The 16,746-nt window shown below is 34.6% G+C and overlaps 5 protein-coding genes across 7 annotated transcripts; 3 read left to right on the forward strand and 2 right to left on the reverse strand.

Annotated features, from left to right (window-relative positions):
- The first annotated feature begins 1,060 nt into the window (after positions 1-1,060).
- LOC120282586 (zinc-finger homeodomain protein 11-like) lies at positions 1,061-1,939 on the forward strand. Its single transcript, XM_039289426.1, has one exon. The coding sequence runs from the start codon at positions 1,168-1,170 to the stop codon at positions 1,669-1,671; it is 504 nt and encodes a 167-aa protein (XP_039145360.1). The 5' UTR covers positions 1,061-1,167; the 3' UTR covers positions 1,672-1,939.
- Positions 1,940-3,398: 1,459 nt separating this feature from the next.
- On the reverse strand, positions 3,399-9,879 carry LOC120283035 (cytochrome c oxidase assembly protein COX11, mitochondrial). 3 transcript variants are annotated; one of them, XM_039289864.1, is made up of 6 exons: positions 9,550-9,879; positions 5,280-5,332; positions 4,667-4,739; positions 4,475-4,579; positions 3,866-3,946; positions 3,399-3,664 (listed from the first exon to the last, which is right to left on the reverse strand). In XM_039289864.1, the coding sequence occupies exons 1-6, from the start codon at positions 9,859-9,861 to the stop codon at positions 3,572-3,574; spliced, it is 717 nt and encodes a 238-aa protein (XP_039145798.1). In that variant the 5' UTR covers positions 9,862-9,879; the 3' UTR covers positions 3,399-3,571. The 3 variants fall into 3 exon arrangements, with proteins under 3 accessions (XP_039145798.1, XP_039145797.1, XP_039145799.1); XM_039289863.1 differs by lacking the exons at positions 3,399-3,664; positions 3,866-3,946; positions 4,475-4,579; positions 4,667-4,739; positions 5,280-5,332 and adding exons at positions 7,149-7,431; positions 7,644-7,724; positions 8,235-8,339; positions 8,427-8,499; positions 9,030-9,082; XM_039289865.1 differs by lacking the exons at positions 3,399-3,664; positions 3,866-3,946; positions 4,475-4,579; positions 4,667-4,739; positions 5,280-5,332 and adding exons at positions 7,149-7,431; positions 8,235-8,339; positions 8,427-8,499; positions 9,030-9,082.
- A 1,031-nt stretch (positions 9,880-10,910) lies between these two features.
- On the forward strand, positions 10,911-14,540 carry LOC120282245 (protein OPI10 homolog). Its single transcript, XM_039289009.1, has 5 exons — positions 10,911-11,020; positions 11,122-11,304; positions 11,408-12,045; positions 12,138-12,614; positions 14,406-14,540. The coding sequence occupies exons 3-4, from the start codon at positions 11,943-11,945 to the stop codon at positions 12,590-12,592; spliced, it is 558 nt and encodes a 185-aa protein (XP_039144943.1). The 5' UTR covers positions 10,911-11,020; positions 11,122-11,304; positions 11,408-11,942; the 3' UTR covers positions 12,593-12,614; positions 14,406-14,540.
- LOC120282914 lies at positions 10,997-11,605 on the forward strand. The gene is made up of 3 exons (XM_039289746.1): positions 10,997-11,020; positions 11,122-11,304; positions 11,408-11,605. Exons 1-3 carry the CDS (start codon positions 10,997-10,999, stop codon positions 11,603-11,605), a joined length of 405 nt encoding a protein of 134 aa, XP_039145680.1.
- LOC120282246 (65-kDa microtubule-associated protein 7-like) lies at positions 12,621-15,811 on the reverse strand. Its single transcript, XM_039289010.1, has 11 exons — positions 15,312-15,811; positions 14,912-15,115; positions 14,581-14,829; positions 14,295-14,510; positions 14,074-14,229; positions 13,826-13,985; positions 13,598-13,749; positions 13,445-13,529; positions 13,300-13,373; positions 13,132-13,206; positions 12,621-13,055 (listed from the first exon to the last, which is right to left on the reverse strand). Exons 1-11 carry the CDS (start codon positions 15,348-15,350, stop codon positions 12,783-12,785), a joined length of 1,683 nt encoding a protein of 560 aa, XP_039144944.1. The 5' UTR covers positions 15,351-15,811; the 3' UTR covers positions 12,621-12,782.
- Positions 15,812-16,746: the final 935 nt, after the last annotated feature.

The raw sequence follows: 16,746 nt of genomic DNA on the forward strand, positions 1-16,746 counted from the left end.
CATTCGTATTTTGATATTAAGAAAAAAAATTGAGTATTTAGAAGATTATCAATATTTAAAGCAAATGATAGATTCCAAAAAGTAGGAATTTTTTTTTTTAATTAAAATTAACCTTTATGAAACACACTATTCATGGATGTATTATATAGGTTGTTAACATTTAAAAAGATATTATTGCTTGAGTAGGAATATGTATTTTTGAGTCCTTTAATTAAGTGTTAACCAAATAAAGAAACAACATGCACAGAAGGAAATTAACAAGGTGTTATGGCTGTGAGTGTCTCATAATAGTTTACAATATCACCACAGATGATCTTATAGACACACATGTACACTCATTATAAATTATATACATATATAATAAATGCATATACATGCATGGGGTACGTGAATAAGATAAAAAGAAAGCAATGAAAGATATATATGAAATATATATAAGAGGTAGGCATGGGTCTCATTTGAGGTATCAAGTTATAAACACAAAAACACAGACACATATATACAGTGAAGACCATGCCAACAAGAAGCCATGTGCAAAGGAAAAACAAGGGACTCAAAAGGCATTAGGGCAGGGTCAGTGCTTGCAAGGATAGGGCAAGAGATGAGGTTCAAAGAAAAGAACAAGGGATGGTCTTGTAATTTCTCTATTTCTCTGTATATGACCTGTCTCCATTTCCCTATGCTCATGCTGAATTATTGGATAAAAACCCTACTACAGCTCATCCTCAACTTAGTTTTTATTATCACTCCAAAGAGAACCTTAATTAATGGATCTCTTCCATACTTCCCTTTCACATGACCTAACAAGAGAATGTCCTTATTTTTCAGCACAAAGAATATGTGGATGAGAGAGTTTAGGGTCAGTTCATGAATCATGAGTATAGTTTTTCACTCACTGTCTCTCTCTCTCTCCCCCATCTTCCAACATGTGCATGCACACATCATGCATCTCTGTTATTCAAACATTTACTAACTTACTACAAATATATACATATATATATATATATATATATATCACTCTTTTGACCTAACCCTAATTCACTGTTGTTACTGCATGCATGCATGGAATTTAACTAGAGTACTACATGGGTGTGGTGGTCCTTTAAAGCATTATATAAGAAGACCAACTATGTAGTCATGTTTGGAAACTAATTCATATATGCTGTAATGGAGGTGTTCAAGGAATGTATGCGCAACCATGCGGCAAACCTCGGTACATATGCCGCAGACGGATGTCTAGAGTACACCGCCGATGAGTCTAGGCCTGGAGGTTACCGATGCGCAGCGTGTGGCTGTCACCGCAACTTTCACCGGAAAATCATGATGGATAGCATTAATGAAGGGGCTGCCTATAGTCTGCCAGCGGCCGAGGACCGAACAGAGGGACGGCGAAGGCCAAGGACCAAGTTTTCATCTGAGCAGAAGGTTAGGATGGCAAGGTTTGCAGAGAAGATTGGATGGAGGTTGCAAAAGAGGGATAGTGATGAAGGTGATGAGATCATGAAGTTTTGCAAAGAGATTGGAGTTAGTAGGCAAGTCTTTAAGGTTTGGATGCATAATCATAAGAATAGTTCTGCTTCTTCATCTACAAATAACTCTAATGTTGCTGCTTCTTCTTCAAAAAATATGGATCATTGTGATGCCATGGAGAGTCCCTCTATCAGAGACTAAGTAGTTGGTAGCTATATTGAATATTCATGCTTGTTGTCTTTAATCAGAGAGAGTGAAGAAGTGATGCAAACTTTTATAGTCATATATATGATCAATAATTAATGTATCTTTGTGTTTCTTTTAGCATTGCATGTATTGCGCGCATCTACCGTAGGATGACACTAGTACTGTTGATATATATATATATATATTTATATGTATGTATCAATGGTGATCTTGATTTTTGTTTGCTAAGAAGGTGTGGTGTGATAGTTGTGAGAAAAACATATGTGGGGGTCCATGGACCATGATTAAGTACATTTGTATTGAAGTCAAAAGAAGGAAGGATTTCAACTAGAAAAAGAGGCGTGAACATTGAGACAGCACACATGCATGCATGCCTTTTTTTCGAGTGTATATATACATGTATTGGCACATTTTTTTTTTTCTCCTCCTCCATGTTGATAAATATATCAAATACAAAGGTAGCCTAACTTTAGATGAACAATTCAACAATAATGGGCATAAATTTCAACCAAAAAATAAAATAAAATAAATAATAGCCACACTTGAGTTAATTGAATAATGCGTTTTCATCGTGGATACAAACATGCATGTAAATTGTCATATATTGATATCATTTAATTTAAACTATTAGTTGCCATAAAAATCCACAAGAATCTACTCAAAGATTTGATTGATGCTAGAAATTAACATGAGGTTTTCATGGATTGAAATGATTGATAAATATAAAGTTGAAATAGCTGCCAACTTCTTTCCCAACATATTCTTTTTAATTTTTCCATTTTTATCTTCTATCACTAGTCAAATAGAGAAGAAAACAAGCCAAAAAAAAAAAAATCATGATTTGATGATGAATTACATCACTGATGCATAATAATAATAATACAATTAATTAACGACATGCTTTAATTGGAAATTAGGAGGTACTAAATTTGATACATGAATTTAATGATCAGTGCAAGTGGCAAAATTCAGTTTTGCTTTTGGTCATCTTTTTTTATAGTTTGCACATGTTTTATCATTTATGATTATTGATGTTTTGTTATTCATGATTGTTATGTCAACCCAACTCTTGCAAGTGGGAAGAAGAAGCTTATGGTTCTCTTACATTTCATTTGTTTTCTTGTTCTTCACTTCCTACTCATTGTCATCAACTTTATGACTTTTCTTCAATTTTACTCTAATATTATATACTCCATCAAATTCCTCTAAATAATGATGATAAATAAATAAATAAATGAAAATGTAGATGAAAAACATATACCTCATTATTTGACTTACATGGACCACTGTCACAATTCCAAGTAATTCTTGCCTGGACTTGGTGCATTGCACCATGTCAATCAAACTTATCTATATATGTTCCAAACCCAGACATAGAAAAAAAAAATTGTGCATAAATTTGATTGGAATTAAATCACAAATCTAGTGCTTCAGATAAAGCACAAGCTATAATTGAGTCTTATAAATGCAAGATTAATTTCTAAGCAGAATTGGAAAACAATCAAAACTCTTGGTAGTTTTAGATGAGAATGCCTCATCTTCTAACAATCTCATGTTTTTGTTATACCGAAAGAACGATAATCATGATCGATTATTACCCTGAGAAAGAAAACCAATCCTTTTTCATATTTCTGATTGTTTCTTTCCTTTCGCTGTCTTCTTATCAATCAAACACAACTCCTGTATCATCCTTTACATGATACTCACATGGACAGAATGGCTTCTGAAAAACACTTTGAATATTTTATTCAAACTCGGCTTTTGTCATTTACTAAAATCTTGTACAATCGTGTGACATGAATTTAGAACAAGATTGGAAGAAGTTAACATGAATCCAATTTAATGGCACCTGTTAAAATCAGTAACAAGATGTGAAAGCTGGTGCTAATCCTCGTTAACTTTGAAAAAGGTATATGACAAGATGATGTTGTTGATGCCGTCCCATTTTGGGATCTGTCTCGAACTCTGGATCGATGTAAAAAAACACCTGAAGGATTCAACTCATACCGTTAGCAAGAAAGCTTTATTCAATGGGAATGATGAATTCAGTTTTGTTTAATTGGATATAAATCCAACTCAAACATTTCAAGTAAAGAAATTGATGCAAGGTAAAATCTGGATTATAATCAACATCGTAATTTAAAATTGTATCAATATATGATAAGAAGAGACAAGGTATTATTATTACAGGCATATCAATCTGCTCCCCTGGAAGAAGCCGCTGCTCCTCGAAGCAGAAGCATTGTATTTTGTTGAAGTAAACTGCAGCCTGTAAAAACCAAAAACTTATTTGGTGACATGGTGTGCAAACTGAATAGAAAGTTCAGACAAGTTTCTAATTGAAGGCAATGCGGAACATATGAAATTAAGCTCGTTAATTGAAAGAAATAAACCCAACATAAGTGACATTGTTGGAAAATGATACTCCATCACTCCAATCAGGATTTCATGCGAATGCAACTAATGGTTTGAAGATGCGAAATCCAATGCTTTTAAAAATAAAAAAAAACAAACTTAAAGATGCAATCTCATTAATTGAGATGTAAACCCAGAATCAAGAGAAAGTATTAGCATAGTCCATGTACAACACGACATTTTATCCAAAGAAAAGAAATGAATGTGACTGCGTAACATTTGGAAAAACTAAACCCTTAATCAACATGAAAGAAGGTCAAGTGGTGGTCAAAGATAACATCAAATAGATATATCAACTTAGGGGCAATAGGAGACATTATCTAAAGAATAGGTCTGATCAAACAGAGTATAATATTGTGTCCCTTGACATTTTTTTTCTTACCTTCATTGGTGTAACATTATATGTTGAAACACCGGTTATGGGAGTTGAACTCCGGTTTTCAGCAGTGTAAAATGCAAGAGCACTTTCCCCCGGCTTGACCCTTACCTTCATACACCAAGAGTATACGAACGGGATGTTAGTAAAAGAAATAAATGGAATATAAAATTATTGAATACTTGATAAAATACAAACCTCTCTTTGTGTAGGAATAAATTTCCACGGCATCCCATCAGCAACATCAGCATTGAACTGAACAACAAGCTCTCTACAAACATATTAATGTAACACCATTAATGACTTGGACTAATCAACATATTATATTACTAATGGTGATCAGAAAACCTTCAAACGGAATCTGTCATGAGACTAGCTTCACTGTATAGGGAATTGAAACCCTCTGTCATACACCAAGCAATGACAAAGGTATACTATGCTGGGAGAACTTAATCACCAATGCAAAGATTATATAGATATATACAAATTGGTTTCATTCCACTCATCAATCTGCAAGTCCAGAACAGATATGAGATGCACATTGGTAATGGACATTATGTTTTGGGGACGCATTACAATCAAAAATGCAAGTTTGCGTTGAAGAGTATGAATCAGATCTCTTGTTGGAAATTTAGGAATGAGAGCAAACATCTAAATTGAAGTGATTTATCACTTGAAACCTCAACAGAAAAGAAAAACATCATCGGTATGATGGATCTATTGAACTTGAATTTATATTAAAAACAAGTTGCAAGAATAATGAAAAGAAACAAAAATCATATCTAAAAGAAACTGGACAAATGAAAATAACCTTGAAGTGGTAGTTCCATCTTTGGCATGCCTTGCAATCTTCTCTTCCACACTCTGCAGACATGCATTCCATGTCACAAGCCATGGATCAATATTTAGCATTCAACATCAAACTATATCTCAACCAAATGAGAAGGAAAAATCCATTCCAAAACATCACCAGACACTCGACAAGGAAATATCCCAAATTCAATCAATAGTTATGTAACAGATTCCAAATAAATATTGCTGAATACAAATAAGAACATCAAAACAAACAATAATCAGAACAACATCCCAAAATCGCATCTTTGAAACTATAAATTCAAAAGGACAAAACCACAAATTAAATCAATAGCTATATACACTCATTCCAAAGAAGTATTTCGCCAAATGTAAATCATCGTCCATATACCAAAATCGACATCTTTGAACTACAAAACTAAAGAAAAAACCTAAATTCTCAAGAACAAATCAATCCAGATCACAAACAAGCTAAAAACCAGCAAGAGATCACACCTCACGGCGCTGGACAGTGCCACCGTATCCTGTGGCCTGGCAGAACCGGCGGTAGAGGGGCACGGCGGCATAGGACGCCCCGACCATGGTCCCCGCCAGGCCGACGAGATACAATAGCGTCCTCCGCGAGCTCCGCTCACGCGCAGCGGTGCTGGAGACATAGAACCGCCGGGAACCAGAGGTAGGAAAAGCTGGAAGCTCCGGGTGCAGTCGATGCAATGGAATTTGGAATCTCGAGGAGGACGACGCGGCGGCCGAGGAGACGACGCGGCGGAGAACGGCGGCGGAGGGACATTTTGGGGAATGGGGGCATTTTCGGAACAACAATGGCTTGATTGAGAACTCTAGTGTAGTTTTATTTTGTCTAGTTGTTATTTATTTATTTATTTTTTTCCGTATATACTAGACATGTCTAGGGGCCGGGCTACTCAAGTCCAAAAACCGAACCAAAAAACGTAAAAAAATATATAAGACTTGATGATCGAGCGTGAACAAAAAGAGTTAATTTTAAAAACATGCCGGATTTGATTTTATTGTAAAAAGCCCGGGTCTGACCGAGCTGAATTATAAAATATATTTATTAATTATTTATATATATATTTTTATATATATAATGCTTTCAATTACCATTAATTATTTATTAATTATTATATATATATATATTTATTATTATAGTATTATTATGTTGATTCTATTAATTATAATGATTTAAATTTTAGTTTTTATGATTGAATAAAATTATATATTTGATATTTTAATTTTAATATGTTTGTAAAATAATATTCACATATTAATATTATTGTTATAATTTATTTATTATTTGATAAAATTTTAATTTGGACAGACTTGGACGGGCTTTGGTTAAAGATCATCAACTATATACGGGTTATAGTAAAAATTAAAGCCCATATATCGGGTCAGGCTTGGGCAAGTCAAAGTTTTAGTAATTATAGACCTAGCCTGAACCGAACTAGCCCATGAACAGGTTTAGTATATACCGTGCAAAAATAATTTTTTTTCATCCCTAAACTTTCTATTATTTAAAATTTATAGAAATATGTCAAAATGAATAATAAATATATAAATTGTTATGCTCAAGTAATTCATTCAGGCGCACCCAAATGTGATAATATATTATTTATTAAACCAAGAAATTATACATATAGTGAGATCAGTAATAAGTTATTTGCAAGTAAAGGTTCAATAAAGAATGTTTTTCTTGTAAATTTAATTTAATTCATTAAAAAAACTAAACTAAATTAAAAATAGATTTATTCCTCAAACATGAGTTTTTTTATAAAAGAAAAAATTATGAGTATATATTCAGCAACTTCTCAACTCCAACCACTATTATACTATATCAATTCCGGTTGTTTTACACAAAGAATGAGATGGCCTTTTTTTTATATATAATTTATTCAAACTCAGGCTTTGTCATTTCCTGAACCTTGTGCAATCGTGTGACAAGAATGTAGAACAAAATTGGAAGAAATTAACATGAATCCAATTTAATGGCAGCTGTTAAAATTAGTAACAAGATGTGAAAGCTGGTGCTAATCTTCTTTAACTTTGAAAAAGGTATATGACAAGATGAAGTTGTTGATGCCGTCCATTTTGGGATCTGTCTCAAACTCTGGATCGATGTAGAAAAACACCTGAAGGATTCAATTGGAACTGTTAGCAAGAAAGCTTTATTCAATGGGAATGATGTATTCAGTATTGTTTAATTAAATATAAATCCAACTCAAACATTTCAAGTAAAGAAATGATGCAAGATTAAATCTGGATTGTAATCAACATTGTAATTTAAAATTGTATCAATATATGATAAGAAGAGACAAGGTATTATTATTATTATTATTATTACAGGCATATCAATCTGCTCCCCAGGAAGAAGCCGCTGCTCCTCGAAGCAGAAGCATTGTATTTTATTGAAGTAAACTGCAGCCTGTAAAAACTAAAAACTTATTTGGTGACATGGTGTGCAAATGCAATAGAAAGTTCAGACGAATTTCTAATTGAAGGAGGTGCGGAACATATGAAATTAAGCTAGTTAATTGAAAGAAATACACCCAACATAAGTGACATAATAAGTGACTCTGGATTTCATGAGTATGAAACAAATGCGTTTGAAGATATGAAATCCAGTGCTTTTTAAAAAAGAAAGCAAACTTAAAGATGCAATCTCACTGATTGGGTTGTAAACGCAGAATCAAGAGAAACTATTAACAAAGTCCATGTACAATACGACATTTTATCCAAAGAAAAGGAATGAATGTGATTGGGTAACATTTGATAAAAACTTAACACAGTATAACATTTGAAATAAAGTCAAGTAGAGGACAAAGACAACATAAAACAGAAATATCAACTTAGGGGCAATAGGAGACATTATCTAAAGAGTATGTTGAACCAAACAGAGTATAAAATTGCGTCCCTTAAAAAAAAATTTTCTTACCTTCATTGGTGTAACGTTATATGTCGACATACCAGTTATGGGAGTTGAACTCCGGTTTTCAGCGGTATAAAATGCAAGAGCACTTTCTCCTGGCTTGACCCTTACCTTCATACACCAAGAGTATGCAAAGGGGATGTTAGTAAAAGAAATAAATGAAATTCAAAATTATTGAATACTTGATAAAATACAAACCTCTCTTTGTGCAGGAATAAATTTCCATGGCACCCCATCAGCAACATCAGCATTGAACTGTACAACAAGCTCTCTACAAACATATTAATGTAACACTATTAATGAACTGGACTAATCAACATATTTTATTACTAGTCATGATCAGAAAAACTTCGAACAAAATCTGTTATAAGACTAGTGTCACTGTATATGTAATTGAAACCCTCACTGCTACATACCAAGTGATGATAAAGGCATAATATGCCAGGAGAAAACAATCACCAAGTGCAAAGACTATATAGATATATACAAATTGATTTTAATCACTAATCAATCTGCAAGTCCTGTACAGATATCAGATGCACATTAGTATGGACATTATCACATTACGATCAAAGATACAAGTTTGCATTGAAGAGTATGAATTGGATCCCTTGTTGGAAAACTAGGAATGAGAGCTAATATCTAAATTGAAGTGAGTTATCACTAGAAACCTCAACAGAAAAGACATCATAGGTATGATGGATCTATAGAACTTGAATTTATATTAAAAACAATTTGCAAGAATTATGAATAGAAACAAAAAAATTTATATCTTGAAGAAACTGGACAAATGAAAATAACCTTGAAGTGGTAGTCCCATCTTGATCATGCCTTGAAATCTTCTCTTCCACACTCTGCAGACATGAATTCCGTGTCACAAGCCATGGACCATTTATCATTCAACATCAAACTATATCTCAACCAAATGAGAAGGAAAAATCCATCCCAAAACATCACCAGACACTCGACAAGGAAATATCCCAAATTCAATCAATAGTTATACAACCATTCCAAATAAATATTGCAAAATATAAACAAGAACATCAAAACAAACAATAATAATAACAAAAAAACCTCCCAAAATCGCATCTTTGAACTAAAAATCAAATAGAAACCCTGAATTGAAAAGGACCAAACTACACATTAGATCAATAGCTATACATACACATTCCAAAGTAATAATATGTCGCCAAATGTAAATCATCGTCCATGTACCAAAAAGCCACATCTTTGAACTTAAAACTAGAGAGAAACCCTAAATTCTCTCAAGAACAAATCAATCCAAATCACAAACAAGCTAAAAACCAGCAAAAGATCACACCTCACGGCGCTGGACGGTGCCGCCGTATCCCGTGGCCTGGCAGAAGCGGCGGTAGAGGGGCACTGCGGCATAGGACGCCCCGACCATGGCCCCCGCCAGGCCGACGAGGTACAATAGCGTCCTCCGCGAGCTCCGCTCACGTGCGGCGGTGCTGGAGATATAGAACCGCCGGGAACCAGAGGTAGGAAAAGCTGGAAGCTCGGGGTGGAGTCGATGCAATGGAATTTGGAATCTCGAGGAGGACGAGGCGGTGGCCGAGGAGACGACGCGGCGGAGAACGGCGGCGGAGGGACATTTTGGGAATGGGGGCATTTTCGGAACAAAAATGGCTTGTTCCTCTTTTTCGTATATAACCTTGTAAAAATATATTTTATCATCCCAAAAACTTTCTGTTATTTAAAATTTATAGAAAAATGTGAAATTGAATAATATATAAATATATAAATTCTTTTGCTCAAGTAATTCATTCAGAGAAAATTCAAATAGATGATCATATTTTATTTAAAACAAGATGTTAAATACTGTATAATTATACATATAGTGAGATTACTAATAAGTAAAGTTATTTGAAAGTAAATGTCTAATAGAATGTTTTTTTAATATAATTTAATTTATTAAACAAAGTAAACTAAATTAAAAATAGATTTATTCCTTAAACTTCTCAACTCCAGCAGCCATTATAGTATATCAAATTCTGATTGTTTTACATAAAGAGTGAAATTGTCTTTTTAAAAATTCACAGATTCTAATTAAAATCTCTACCTTAACTTTTTTATTGCACATTTTATAAATAATATGATATATATTAAAAATTATGGGCAAACCATAAGTTCAAACCTTATATTTTCGTGTTAGAAGAAGAATGAAATATAAACTACACTATGATAGGAATGATTGATGAGTGATGGCAAAAATATTGATAATTTTTTTTCTACTTTAATATTTATATATTATTCAATATATTTGCATTCTAATTTTAATAACATGAGTTTACAATTTATTTTTCTTCTTCAGTTAATTCTCATGATTTATTTTTTCTAAAACTATTTTGACATGGTCTAGGAAGTTATTGAAAAATAGCCTCCAAATAAATACTCCACTTTAATTTTAAGAGACTTTGTATATCATGTTATTAAAAATAAATAAATAAATAAATAAATAAATAAATTTGTGGAATCCGGCACAACTTGAAAAAAGTATCCGTTAGGAAATATTGAATAGGCTAGTGAATGCATGATCCTCATTGTCCTAATTTCCTCCCATCTCATTCAGATGGAAAAGCTCAATATTGTCTCTAGATCAATATATGCATATTTATATATCTTAATATACATATACAAATATATAACAAGAAATTGAACACTGTAAGCATTGGGAAAAGAGAAACAAACAGCAGAGGAGAAGCTAAAGAAGATAAGCAGAAAAGCAGGAGCAAAGCTCAAGCTACATGGGACCTCAACCTTGCTTTTTGGTACCAAAAAAAAAATATTAAAAACACCTTTTGATGCATCTCTGTGTTTTGCTGTGAATCTCTTATAATGTCTTTCTATATGATATTATTATGTTTTTTAGGATGATAAGGAGAAGAAGATTAATGATGGAACAGAAGAGGAAAGCTTTGAGGAGCTTAATGAAGAGGTTGATGAAGAGCTAATGGAATATGGAAATGAGATCAAGCCAGTTAAGCATCTTGTTGAGCCTTTGGATGAGGATGGACCTATCAAGTGCCCAGTTTTGGACTCTTTTCCTCTGTTGGTAAGGCCATTACTTTTTTTCTCTATTTGCATGCATTGAACAATGAACATATATATATATGTAGTGATGATGTGTGAAATTGTTTTGTTTTGATTGGTTGAAGGATCAAAGTATGTGGAAGGAGGTAATCACAGATGGTTTGCAGAAAAGAAAAGATCCATTTGCAGAAAGAGAACATGTCACACAAAGTTCAAGCAAGAGAAGACATCATTCTCCATCATCATCATCATCATCATCATCCAAGTCTTCTCACACCAACTTATTTCAAGTCTTCAATCAATGCAGACATTATAGTTTCTGAAAAAATTAACTTGTATTCTTCTCATGTTCTTCAAAGTTGGAAGCTTTTTTTCTTTCACTCTTTCTACTAACTATGCTCCACATGTTCTTAAAGACTTATTAAATTTGATGAATTAAACCAGGAATTTTGATAAATTATTAGGCAAAAATGGAAGCTTTTTTTAAATTTGATGATTTGAAGCATGGATTTTGTTGAGTAATTTTTCATGGAAGGATGAAACTTCTGTTTTGGTAACTCTTCTTCTTCTTCTAGAACCATCCAAACATTACCAGAACTTTTTGCCCCTTTCTATAAATAAAAACTCCACCTTTATGCGAAGAGCGAAAAAGAGAGAGAGATGTTTGGAGTGGTGTTCCCGGAGCTCAGCTTCCCCATGGACATCTCCTCCTTCTCCCAGATCGATCCCTTTCATTGGCTTCTTGATCTCTCATCCATGGCTGGTAATCTCATCATCACTCCTTCCTTCTCTATCGCTCTCTTTTTAATTCTCTCTCTCAATCTCTCTTACAATCCCTTGCTTTCATGGCGGCAGGCGAGGCATACCATTCGGTGAAGGAGTTGTGCATATTCCTATTAAACCCTAATTCCCTCCCCGCCGGCAAAGCGCTCGCCGTCTACGCTCAACCCCCATCCGGCCCCTTTCTCTTTTGCGGCGCGCTCCATGGATCCCGCCCATCCGCTCTTCTCCGTCTCCCGTGGCCAGACCCCGCCGACGTCGCCGCTACACCGGCGGGATCCTCGGCGAAGATTGGGGTTTCAATCGAGGATCTCGCGGCGTTGCCGGCAGTGGCGGATGCCGGGAAGGAGGAAGCGGCGGCGAGGGTGGCGCTCAAGGTCGGAGAGAATCTCTTCAATTTCATGCAATCGTTTTGTGGGGTTGATGGAAATCGATTGGTTGTTCCAATGGATATTTTGGATCAATGGTTCAAGAAATTCCAAGAAAGATCCCGGAAAGATCCAACTTATCTCAAGGCTTTTGGTTTGTGATCCCATAAACACCAATTTAAAGGTTTGATTTTTATTTTTATTTTTTGAATTTTCTACTGGATTTCATTGAATAGTAAATGGATTAAAAGTAGCATGGATACAAGTAATTTTTCATTGGGATAATCATACAAAGGAGGAATATTGGACTGTGAAACTCACCTGATTATTTAGAGTGTGATGAGGGTTTAATTTAAATCCGGAGTTTACTTTGGTTGAACTTTGTTGTTGTTGATAACCTTGTCATCATCTCCTTGAAGTAGTTTTTCTTTGGACTTGAGTAAGAGTGTGGTGGTGTGAGTTGTTCTATAGTCCCATTACTGAAATTTTGTCTGGATGGGGAGTTCATATATCCATTGCCATTGCCATTGCCATTGTACCAGCTTCTTGTTCTATTTTGATTGTTACTCCTTCGAGGGCTTGATTTCGATTCGAATACTGATTCTCTTTGTAATTTTCTGCTATCCTGTGACCAATTAATGTAGATTAGTAGTTATAAGTATAACATGACTGAGTATTTTTGATGAATGCTATTTAAGTACCCGTAGTAGTTGTTCTTCCTCGTATTTCTGTAATCTTGCATGTTTATATTCCTCCAAAATGGACACCAGTCGAACCTTAAGAAAGTTAACAAGTCTACCGTCAAAATTGGATCAAATGTAGAAGATGAGATTTCGGAAAAGTAAAGCAGCTCTAAAATGAAATGTCACCCCATCGTATAGAAAGCCCATGTCATGCTCATCTTCCCATGCATAAGTTTTTGCAATAAGATTATCAACCATATCTGGAACAAAGTTTTAGTATCAGAGAAGATTGAACCATTGAAACATATCTAGGGTTTAGAGCGGCATGTACCTGGAATTTTGCTGACAAGCATCCTTGCCTTCTCTGCACGCTTTCGATTCACATGAGCACCTCTTCCTCCGTATCTGTTCCCATCCTGAATAAAATATGTAAACAGTTATTAGTTATGTAAATTTTTTTTTGGAACTTAGAAATGAAGCCTACCTTGTTATAAATTTCCAGCCAATTTTCTTCATCACAAACTGCAAGCCATCTGTTTATCTTGTCCAATATTTCTCTCCTGCTTATAGCCTCTTCGCTTGCTTTTACTATCTGAGCCTCGAAGTTGGCCACAAGTTCAACAGGATCAACTAGTCCTAAAGCTCAGATTATAGTGAGACACAGAGCAACATACTTGCTGTGATGGGAGTGCTAAATCAACAAGGTTCTTACCAGAGTCTATTAATGCATAGCACTTCTCTAGTGAAGTGCTCGAGTCTACTTCTATGCGTGCTTCTCTACATATCTCTTCTAACTCTGCTCTTCTCCTTGTCGCAATTTCTTTCATCCTGCTAGCTTTTATTCTTGTCAATCTTTCAACCTCAGCTTCAGTCTGTCAAGGATATTCAGAAATGGGAATTTAAGCAGCTGGTTTTGGGTACTTTAAATAAGAGTAAGATGCTTTAATTTAATTTATTCACCTGTTCAATTAATTTTACCGATAGTAGACCAGAAAGCACAGCATCCTGATCTTTGGATCCGAGGATGCCTTTGAATCTTTTAAAAGGCAACCTTTCTTGTTCTGATGTTTCCATCAAATTCCACAATTTCAGTAACGATTCAATGGCTCCTTGCAACTACAATCATGAAAATCAGTTACTGAAGACATTCAACACAATTATTAATGAATTTACTTGTTTACCTTCTGCATTCGAACTTGTTTTTCTGTCTTCAACTTCAAAACTGTTTGAGCTAGGCCTTCTATAGTGGAATCACTGATACTAGTTGATTTCCCTCTCCCCTTCTCTTGCAGACTGGGATGCACTTCATCTACAATCTTCCCAAAGTCCAGTTCCAGCACACCACACAGTGAATGAACTTCATTTATGTACTCCAGAACCTTGCTAAGGCGATCAGACTGGAAGCACAATGGAAGTGTTTACCTCCAGTTAGGATTAAAAACATGAAGATAAGTGTGATTAGTTTACCTTCTCCTTCTGAAGGATTTGAAGTTGTGCTCGGAATTCATTTAGTCTCCGAGATGACAAATCATGTTCATCTAATCTAAGGCTATCATTGTGACTGCTATATCCTGCTATCTCGGCATTGAGCTTCTTCATTTCCAATAGCACATCTGAAAATTGTTTCATGCGTTCCTCTTTCTTGATTCTAAGATTTTCCAGTAAAGGGCTAATCACAGCAAGTTGTTTCTTCAGTGAAGCTGATCTCTTCTCCATCTGCATAGACAGTCCTATCATTTTTATTTTCTTTTTCTTCTCTTTTTCCTAAATCCAAGCACAATATTGGTGAATGATGTACCTGGGATTGGAGATTGTGCTCCCCAAGTGATGCCATGAGAGCTGCAAGCTCTGCTTCTTTTGTTGCCACTTCATGGTGAAGTTGTGCTCTTACTCTGCTTACTTCTTCAAACTTCTTCCTGTACACTTGCAGACACTCCTTCTCCAACTCCAACAACATCCTGTCTTTGTCTTCTTTGCTTTCTCCCATCTCCTGCCATATTTCCTGCAATTGCAATTCAAACGGCTGTCAAACAATCCTCACATCATTCCTGTCATTCCTCTAATAATAAACAATGAAATGAAGAATATGGTAAAAGTATTATTCTCAATACTCAAGTAACCATGGAAAGAATATCCTTGTTGGTACTTTGAAACACTGATCTAACACAACATAAACACAGTGAGATGTTCACAAGTACCTCAAGCTCTCTTAGGAGAGAACCACAGGTGTTCATCATACTGGTATATTCATGCAGCAAAGGATGAAGCCTTCTTTCCTCGTATATATAGAGGGAGTTGCAACTAGAGAGGGAGCGAGATTGATTGTTTAGTGTTTGATCAAACTTATCTTGTTATTGAGTGTATATTCTAATGGAGTTTGAGTTTAGTTTATGTGCTGATAAACTTCTCTCCATGTCTAAATGCTGATAGAGACCTTGCACCAAAATCCATGATTGGAAAACTTCTTCTAACCGATTTAAGAAAACTAAGGATTGATCTGGTGTGTACATTGAAAGATTCACACTGACTGGAACCAAGTTTTAGAACCTCTCAACCCTTGTTTTATCAAAATATTTTATTTGGGTCTTACCTACTTTGTATTCCAAATCTTTGCTTAGGTTTTTATGTTTGGTTGATGGATTGTTTCTTGAATAATGCAGCCTCATGCTCAGCGTGTTATATTTTTGTTGATATCATTCAAGCCAATAAACTCGGTACAAAGATAGTTTTAATAAATTAAATTATTTTGCCTTATAAAGCTTTTGGTATGAGGTTTCACATTAATTCAAGCCAAAATTTTGAATATATTAAAGAGTTTTGGAACTAAAATGAAGCTCATATTCATGTTTTTAGTCAACTATAGTTTAATTAATCAACAAGTCTTATTTGAGAATAAGCTTATTCTATTATTCAGAGTTTCACATACTCCTTCCAATAATCATCAATTTGCATTTAACTTACCAACGCCTTTATATTTTCCAATTACTCCCTAAGATCTCCATCACTATGCAATATTTTAACTTAAAACCAATTGATTTCTTGGCGCTTTTGGTGAGAGTTCATCCTCAATTGTGTCTATTCCTCCTCTTATTAATGTCACAAGCATGAAATGTTCTTAAATCAACCACTTTGATGTAAAAATTCATCAGAAAATTGCCATTTTCTCAGACAAATGCCATGATTTGAATATTCTTAAACGCGGTAATATAAGATCTAAAAATGTTTATGTCAGGCAGGGTACTGATGACATGGCAGCCACCACTTAAGGAAGACTTATACTCATTTTTTTTTCCTCCACGGTTGTTGGTGTGAAGACATTCTATCTGACAACAATGTCTTTAATTGTGTATTTCAAACATATGACTTATTAATTATGTTGAGTTCTTAATATTCTTATAAATTTAAAGTCTAGTTGTGTTATATTAATTTTTCTTTTTCTTTTTAACGTAAAGTATGAAGCAGGAATTTTACTAACCTCCTGAGTGTTATGTATTGGCTACCGGTAGGCTTCAAGTCCTTGATTCCACAAGCAAACAGCACCTCGGAAAAAAACAAAGACCATTTTGGAAACTTTGCTGAAGGATCAAAGATGCTTCTGCATAAATTAAAGATGTTTAGCTTGACTATAAGAAT

This window comes from Dioscorea cayenensis, chromosome 18, assembly GCF_009730915.1.
Source record: "Dioscorea cayenensis subsp. rotundata cultivar TDr96_F1 chromosome 18, TDr96_F1_v2_PseudoChromosome.rev07_lg8_w22 25.fasta, whole genome shotgun sequence".
Taxonomy (NCBI): Eukaryota; Viridiplantae; Streptophyta; class Magnoliopsida; order Dioscoreales; family Dioscoreaceae; genus Dioscorea; species Dioscorea cayenensis.

Coding starts and splice junctions, on each gene's coding strand:
- LOC120282586 (XM_039289426.1), top strand. CDS start 1,168: ATGGAGGTGTTCAAGGAATGTATGCGCAACCATGCGGCAAACCTCGGT.
- LOC120283035 (XM_039289863.1), bottom strand. CDS start 9,861: ATGCCCCCATTCCCAAAATGTCCCTCCGCCGCCGTTCTCCGCCGCGTC. Junction 8,340..8,426: donor TTATTCCTGCACAAAGAGAG/GTTTGTATTTTA, acceptor TGGTGTATGAAG/GTAAGGGTCAAGCCAGGAGA. Junction 7,725..8,234: donor ATAACGTTACACCAATGAAG/GTAAGAAAATTT, acceptor TAGTTTTTACAG/GCTGCAGTTTACTTCAATAA.
- LOC120282914 (XM_039289746.1), top strand. CDS start 10,997: ATGGGACCTCAACCTTGCTTTTTG. Junction 11,021..11,121: donor GACCTCAACCTTGCTTTTTG/GTACCAAAAAAA, acceptor TATGTTTTTTAG/GATGATAAGGAGAAGAAGAT. Junction 11,305..11,407: donor TGGACTCTTTTCCTCTGTTG/GTAAGGCCATTA, acceptor GATTGGTTGAAG/GATCAAAGTATGTGGAAGGA.
- LOC120282245 (XM_039289009.1), top strand. CDS start 11,943: ATGTTTGGAGTGGTGTTCCCGGAGCTCAGCTTCCCCATGGACATCTCC. Junction 12,046..12,137: donor TGATCTCTCATCCATGGCTG/GTAATCTCATCA, acceptor TCATGGCGGCAG/GCGAGGCATACCATTCGGTG.
- LOC120282246 (XM_039289010.1), bottom strand. CDS start 15,350: ATGATGAACACCTGTGGTTCTCTCCTAAGAGAGCTTGAG. Junction 13,986..14,073: donor CGGTAAAATTAATTGAACAG/GTGAATAAATTA, acceptor TATCCTTGACAG/ACTGAAGCTGAGGTTGAAAG. Junction 13,530..13,597: donor GGCTGGAAATTTATAACAAG/GTAGGCTTCATT, acceptor TATTTTATTCAG/GATGGGAACAGATACGGAGG.